We start from the raw sequence: 8,185 nt of genomic DNA on the forward strand, positions 1-8,185 counted from the left end.
ATAAAAAGAAAGGAGATATTTAATTTTTTAAGAATAAGCTTTCTAATTTAAATTTAATTTCGTAGTAATTTTATTATTATTATTGTTTATAAATTTTATTAATTTAAATTTATCCTAACTAAAATATGTTCTGTAATTTTTTTCCCCTTTAAAGTTTAAATCGCTTCCATTTCGACAATATACGGTTATTTGTTATGGGCGGCAATGAATTTCTTTATTGAAAAATGAAAATAGAGTTTCTGTCCACCGGCTCAGCCGGTCACCATTAATTTAAAATTTTGAATTTTGGAGTGAATCCCATACGCATGACGGGTGAATTTGGGTTAATTTGGAGTGGATTTCATCTCGAGGAGGCCCGCGGGCCGCAGTAGAAGTAGAGGGCAGGGGAGGGGGTTAAATTTCGCGGTCCCCAAATTCAGTTTCGTCATTTCGTTTGCGTTTCATTTCGCTTTCATTCCGAGAAGCAGAGGAAGAAGCTCTGATACCATTTTTTTCTTCTTTGGTTCTCTTCTAGATTTCTTTTCACCCCTGATCTCTGCTTCGATTAAACGATTCTGGCTGTAAGACCTTCTCTTTGTATGAATCGGTTGACTTTCGTGGAGGTTGGAGAGATCAGTAGAAGTTCGATTGTATTGCAGCTTATCCGCCACGATTTGATGGCGATTCAACTCGGTTTGTGCTGATCCATTGGGAATAGGTAAAGATTCGAACACTGTGTGGGCTTCTGGTCAGATTGCTATGTCTTAGTTGTGCGTTTGTTCATCTAGATTTGTTTTGTTTTTTTTTTATTTCATTTATTTGATCTTTTAGTTGATTTCATTTTCTTTGTGTGATTCTAAAGAATGGATGGTGGTTGTTAGTGACGATAATTAAACCTCGCAGTGAGATGGATCATTTGTTTTTGTTTAACCAGTTTTCCTTTGGTTTCCCAAATGGAACTCAATTGACTTGAATCATGGAACAGTAAACCGTTGATTTTTGTTCTCAAATAATTGTGAAAATACTAGTTATAGTAATCCCTGGTTTGAATTTGTTTGAGCGGGCTTTTAAGATTAGGATCATACACGATCTTTTCTGTGACTGCTATCATGGATTCGATGGATTCAGTATTGATATTACGTGGCTGTTAGTTTTTAGGCGTTATGATGATCGTGCTATAGAATTCTGTTGTCAAAACTCATCAACCTTTTCTTCAGGCAAAATCTCTGATGAATCGAAGCATGTGCGGTGCTCTGGAACATATAAACTTATCGCAATCTTCGTCTTCGTTTTCCTCTTGCCAAGATAGCTCTTAACTGAACATATAAAAGCAATGAATCACCTCAACGTTGAGACCGATGGGGCTTTTGCAAGCGTGCTGGAGCTTGCAGCCAACAATGATGTGGACGGTTTCCAACTATCTATTGTTCGAAACCTTTCTTCCATTGATGAGGTTGGGGAGTGGTATGGCCGTAAGAAGGTCATCGAGCAGCGGACTCCGCTCATGGTCGCTGCCACTTATGGTAGCCTTGATGTGCTCAATTTGATTCTTAAACTCTCCTCTGCTGATGTCAACCGGTATTGCAGCCCGGACAAAACCACTGCCCTCCATTGTGCTGCTTCTGGTGGTTCCGTGGACGCTGTTGAGGCTGTAAAAATTCTTCTTTCCGCTGGAGCTAACCCTAATTGTATAGATGCAAATGGTGATCGGCCAGCTGATGTTATTACTGTCCCGCGTAAACTTTCTAATGCGAAGGCTGCACTTGAAGATCTTCTTGGAAGTTCTGATGGTGCTGTTACTGAAATTCATGGCCAAGATCTTCGGGTTTCTACATGCACATCCAACTCGCTTTCTCTGTCATCATCAACAGAGGAAGATGGATCTCCTTCATCCGATTCAACCTCTTCTCCAATGAATGGTAAATTTCAGGATCATCCTTCATTTCCAGAGAAGAAAGAGTACCCTATTGATCCATCCCTTCCTGACATCAAGAACAGCATCTATGCTACAGATGAGTTCCGGATGTTCTCATTCAAGGTCCGGCCTTGCTCGAGGGCTTACTCTCATGATTGGACCGAGTGCCCCTTTGTTCATCCTGGGGAAAATGCAAGGAGACGGGACCCCAGAAAATATCACTACAGTTGTGTTCCTTGCCCCGATTTTCGCAAAGGGGCATGTAGAAGGGGAGATATATGTGAGTATGCGCATGGGGTATTTGAGTGTTGGCTTCACCCAGCTCAGTATCGCACGAGGCTGTGCAAGGATGGGACTAACTGCGCAAGAAGGGTTTGTTTCTTCGCCCACACGAACGAAGAGCTACGTCCTCTGTACATTTCTACGGGCTCAGCTGTGCCTTCGCCTAGATCATCCGTTTCATCTGCAATGGAAATGGCTGCAATGGGCCTGTTGCCAGGCTCTCCATCTTCTGTTTCAGCTATCATGTCCTCCTTTACACCGCCCATGTCGCCTTCTACCAATGCGATTTCTCACAATTCTCTTAATTGGCCGCAGCCTAATGTGCCTGCCCTTCACCTTCCTGGAAGCAACCTGCAATCAAGCAGGCTTAGGTCATCTCTCAGCGCCAGAGACATACCGTTCGATGACTACTTGATGCAGGATTTCGAAACCCAGCAATTGATTAATGATCTCTGTGTTTCTCGTCTTAGCTCTTCAGCTGGAAACAGAATAGCCCGGTCGAAGAACCTCGATGAGCTTTTCTCAGCTGAGGTATCTTTATCTCCTAGATGTAACTCTGAACAGGGAACCATCTTCTCTCCCTCACATAAGGTTGCTATCCTTAATCAGTTTCAGCAGCAGCAGCAAAGCCTCCTTTCACCAATAAAAACTGGGATGTTCTCGCCAAAGACCAATGTGGATCAGCCAATTACTGGACATTCCTCTCTCTTGCAGGCTTCTCTTGGCTTATCTTCTTCGCCTGGAAGGATGTCTCCACGAAGCTTGGATACAGGTTCTCCGACAAGCTCGCGACTTGCAGCATTTGCACTGAGAGAGAAGCAACAGCAGAATACTCTGAGGAGTCTTAGCTCCCGTGAGCTTGGAACTGCAGCATCTGCTGCCATTGTGGGCTCGCCCGTCAGCTCATCCTGGTCCAGGTTGAGTTCATTATCGAAACCAGTTGATTGGGGTGCGAACGGCGAAGACATGGGTCAGCTTCGACGATCATCTTCCTTCGATCTGCGTTCGAGAGGCGAAGAGCCTGATGTTTCGTGGGTTCAGTCATTGGTGAAGGAATCTCCCATGGAGAAACCAGTGGCCCCTGCTGCTGGTACTAATGATGATCACGCTGCTGTACTTGGGGCTTGGTTGGAGCAGATGCAGCTGGATCAGTTAGTTGCTTAGTGGAAATTAGAGATTCTATTATCTTCTCTGCTGTTTGGTAATGCGTTCAATGGCTTGATAAATAAGTTCTTTGGTTGGAAATGGATGGGTTATTGGAAAGATTCATTTTCTTCAAAGATTTGTTTTATTTTACTAGAAGAGTATTTTGGACAGGCTAATGGAGGGAGGCATTGCCTGGGTCAATTGAAGGACTGCCCAGGGCAACAATTACTTTCTCTCCAAGTTTATTTTTTTCTGAATTTAAAGTTATCAGAGTTTCTATTGCTTTTTCACTGGAAACTTCTTCCTCATCTTCAACTCTCAGGTGTTTGCTACCATGTTAGAGAAAGCTGCTTTTGATTCCAGCTGAGAAGAGAAAAATCTGATGGATTATGTTTCTTCAGTTGTCGGTATCATGAGCGTTGTATTTGATTTTCTAATGAGTCTTTTCAGATTAAGGTCTGTACTTTATCTTAAACAAACTTGCTTATTAATTTGAATTCCATTATTCTTTCTATTGCTATCTTCTCATTCAAAATTTTGTATTTTTGTACTATGCGAGGAGAAATTATTACGTGCAGAGTCTTGGATGCCTTTGAACTCTAACGAGATTGCGTCATGTCTCTTTTACGCAGTAGTGTGTATAATTTGTACACTAATGTGTATAAGTACTGATGTGGCATAATTTCATTAGAGTCTGGACACGAGCTATATCCGAACTCCACATAATAATTTTTTTATACTGTGTTCTAATTTACTTTGCTTATTTTATTTTAAGGAAGGTGAAAAACATTATTGATTAATTTGTTTTTTGTTTAAAAATTCTACTCTCATCCTATCATTTCTTATATCAAAATTTTTTTAATTATTTCATGTGGATTTAATATAAAGCTAGCATGCCTTAGTATTATGGTACCTAACAATATTCATTACTGTTAGTAGTAGAATATTTTATTTATTATCTTTAATTATATCTCAATTATTTGAGATTAGTTTTATAAGTTTCATTTACTTTTGTTCTTATTTAGATGATCATTGAGATTATTAATTATTATTATTATTAATCTTTTTGTTTTTTGCATCATCTTGCCATTTCAATTATCATATTATTCTTAATTAAAAATATTAATTATTTTTTTGACACTCAGCATTCAGATGTATATATTTGATTTAATGATATTTTTATTAATTTTACAAATTTATCCTTTCAAGCTTATGGAAGTGGGATGGTGGCAGGTTGCCAACAATAGTAAAGCTACTTGTTTCCTTCTTGTCTCTTGACCAGCAACCAGACTACTTCTGTTCTTGATTATTTCCATCCCAGTTGTCTATGATTAGTTAGGTCTTTCAGCCAGATTTTGATTTTAGATCAGATTAGATTGATATCATATAATTAATATGATGGAGTTAGAGTTTATTGAATTTATTTTAAGATTAGTACAACAATAACGTAACATCAAGTCTTTATTCAACTATACGGGGTTGATTACATGAATTCTTTTTCTCTATTATGACAGGTTAAAAGTTAAATTTTTATTTAAATCTAATTTAAAAAATATCATTTTTAATATTTTATAATCAAGTCTTTTTTAGGTCTATTTCTACCCCTTAACATAGGCCAAATCTCATACTTATACAATTCTAATTGGGTTATCAAGAAACTAACATTTTATCTGACTAAACCATCTAAGACGACTCTCTCTAATCTTATCTGCCATTGAAGCTACTCCAACCTTTACACATATATGCTTATTTCACATTCTATCTCTAAGAGTAAAGCCACTCATCCTTCCAAGCATCCTCATCTATGCAACCGTTTACTTAATTTTATAATTATCTTTTAACAGCCAACATTTTGCACCATAAAGCATTGCAGGTTTCATCATCATCTTTTAGAATTCTTTTAAATTTGAGGGGTATTTTTCTATCACACAACATGCCCAATGCATTCTTCCACTTCAACCATCCAACTTGAATGCTACTAATAATATCCCCATCTATTCACCATCAAATAGTTCTCGATTCATTTGGCTTGATCCGAATAATACATTGATTTAATCTTTGAGCAAGATTTGATCTTCAAACTAAAATGTTAACCCTAACTATTGCTTCTACACTGAATTGAACAAGAAGATAATAAAGAAATATTATGATGAAACATCTTATCTAAGAGTAAAAATGAAAGGAAAAGCTTTAAAAAAGTCACATAAGAAATAGGGATTTATTTTAATTTTTTAATTAATCTTCATACATCTAGGACAGCATGAATTTACTAAATTGTTTAAGTTATAGCCATATAACATAATACTTTTTAAATGTAGAAGAGTGAAACTATAATCAAATAATTTAAAATACAATATTTATTTTTTGAATATTCTTATAAAATTTATCATGAAATATTTATGAATATATTTTAAGTTAAATGTAATATGAGTTCTGATATGTCATCAAAAAATTATCTTGATCGGGGATGAATCTCGATGCAAAATCAAGTTGGAAACTTCCGAAATTAAAATTGGAACCATCTGAACTCCGATTTCAGCAAACTTATAGTTGAATAGAGCGTCTCGAGAATACGAACCCAACGACACCAAATCCAACCCAATCCGAGCCAAAACGGGTCCAAATCAAGGGTTAGAAGCACTGTTGGAAGATTCAAACCACAATTTGGATTACCAAACAGTTTCCAAACATAACGTGCTTATAGTCGAATCGAGCGGCTCGACGAGAAGAATCCAACGAGCCCAAGATCACCGAATTCCAACATCACTAAAACATTCAAATGTCCATCAAACGGTCCTTGATCAAGGGATTCAACATCTGTCGTCCATCAACCACTTCCTATTTACCTTTGATCTCTCACATATTTATGGGCCATGCAACTCCAGAAATATATAAATAGACCCATCATTTCTCTTGATAAGGGACCCAAGCAAAAAGGAAGAAGAGAAGAAGAGAATAGAAGGAAGAAGAGAAGGAAGAGAAGGAAGAAGCTCTTCCTCGACCACCGCCTTAGTTCTGCCGGACCACCGTCTGACGTTGTTGCTCTGTCGGACCACCACATGAAGCCCTCACCTTTGCCGGACCACTGCTTGAGGCCCTCACCCTCGCCAGACCACTACCTGAGGCCCTCACCTTCGTCGGACCACCACTTGAGGCCCTCACATTCATCAGACCAACACTTGAGGCCCCAAACTTCGCCAGACCATCAACTGACGTCAGAATTTTGCCAAGTCACTGTCGGACTACTAATTGACGCCCTAACTTCCAAGTGACGTCAGATTTAACACTAGACTTCAACAATACGGTTGACATTTGTAATCTGATCGCCATCTGGGACAAGTCAGTCCACTGTGCTCAACTCAAATTCTAGTTAAATCTTTTCAACTAGGCTAGACCCCGTGGTTTTTCCCCTTTTTAGGATTTTCCACATAAAAAATATTGTGTTCTCTATATGTGAGTTGGATATCTGTGCAACGCTTAGATGTAAAATTACAACTCTATCACCGCGTATATTCCAGCCCGCAACAAGTTCAAAGAGTTTTTTCAGCTATAACTATTATAAAAAAACCAAATATGCAATAAAATTAAAGATTAATAGATGAATAATACTTTAATCATTTATATTAAAAAGAAATACTTGATTGCATTAATAATAAAATAATTATTAACTCTTTTAGAATATGAAGAATAAGCATTATAAATTGCAAGTATTTTCTCATTTTAAACTAGCAAATTAAAAAATATATATTTCAAATCATCTTATTATTGCTCATTTGTCGATAGAATTTTTAAATAAATAAAGATCCACCGCCATGCACATTGTTCATTGATTGGGGCTTCACCTTCATCAAAGAGTTTGCATGCGTAAGTGGAGGTATTGAGATAAGTGTGGGAGTTTAACTTTATAGGGCTCAGAATAAGAATAAGATTTTATTTGAGACATCTTTCTTATTACTTTGTTTTTCATGTTGCAATTATAATTTCTATTTGATCAATGCATTTTTATTGTTTTTTTTTTTAAATTGTGCTGGGAAGCTACAATCTACAACAATTTAAAAAAAATATTTTCTCAACAACAGCTTTACAATGAAATCAGAAAGCTTGCCCAAAATGAAGCCTAAGACTTCATTCAGGACAACTTTCTGACTGCTTTGCTTTTCAAACTGTGACCACTATTTTTATTTGACCATTATTTTTTAACCACTTTCAGTAATTTTTTATTTTAAGAAGCTATTTTCTCCACAACGACTTTACAGCCTCCTTTATAAAAAGCTATAGCCATCCCAAACAGATCCTAAATCCAAATTCTTGATTACTAATACTCTTAGACTTTAAGCAGTAATTTGAAATGCAAGTGATTGGCATTGAGGCATCATCATCATTAGATACTTGCTACAACATTTATATACAGTGAGTCTCATAAGATGTTAAATCTTTTATGCAAAAATCCTTCAGCACAACTTCAGTCCATATTACATTTTGTCTAACTATTTTTCTCCATATAACATTTAAAAAAAAAAAAAAAAATTAAAAGCATCGAAAAAATAATGGTCAAAAGCTATCTCAAACGAAGCCCAATTTTGTCTAACTATTTTTCTCCATATAACATTTAGATTTCTGCAAACTATATTTGATTATAGAAAATTATATAAGATGAGCTCACTCTTTGATCTCCTATTTATGAATTTGAGTTCAGAATTGATTTCATGCATGGCTACACAGAAACTAAAATAAAATGTAATAATGTTGTTAGCATGATCAAGATATCCAACTTGATGGAGTACTTCACCAAGTTCTTAAGATGTCACTGACTTGCTTTGCATGAATTGAGAGTCAAATAGTCGAGTAGTCGCTCAATAGTTT

The 8,185-nt window shown here is 36.8% G+C and overlaps 1 protein-coding gene across 2 annotated transcripts; it reads left to right on the forward strand.

Annotated features, from left to right (window-relative positions):
• The first annotated feature begins 391 nt into the window (after positions 1 to 391).
• Positions 392 to 3,840, forward strand: LOC110100666 (zinc finger CCCH domain-containing protein 24). Of its 2 annotated transcripts, XM_028698553.1 has the most exons (3): positions 392 to 697; positions 1,197 to 2,707; positions 2,786 to 3,840. In XM_028698553.1, exons 2-3 carry the CDS (start codon positions 1,313 to 1,315, stop codon positions 3,338 to 3,340), a joined length of 1,950 nt encoding a protein of 649 aa, XP_028554386.1. In that variant the 5' UTR covers positions 392 to 697; positions 1,197 to 1,312; the 3' UTR covers positions 3,341 to 3,840. The 2 variants fall into 2 exon arrangements, with proteins under 2 accessions (XP_028554386.1, XP_020683925.2); XM_020828266.2 differs by having other exon boundaries at positions 393 to 697; positions 1,197 to 3,840.
• The last annotated feature ends 4,345 nt before the right edge of the window (positions 3,841 to 8,185 follow it).

Source organism: Dendrobium catenatum, unplaced genomic scaffold (assembly GCF_001605985.2).
Source record: "Dendrobium catenatum unplaced genomic scaffold, ASM160598v2 fragScaff_scaffold_1105, whole genome shotgun sequence".
NCBI lineage: Eukaryota > Viridiplantae > Streptophyta > Magnoliopsida > Asparagales > Orchidaceae > Dendrobium > Dendrobium catenatum.

Coding starts and splice junctions, on each gene's coding strand:
- LOC110100666 (XM_020828266.2), top strand. CDS start 1,313: ATGAATCACCTCAACGTTGAGACCGATGGGGCTTTTGCAAGCGTGCTG.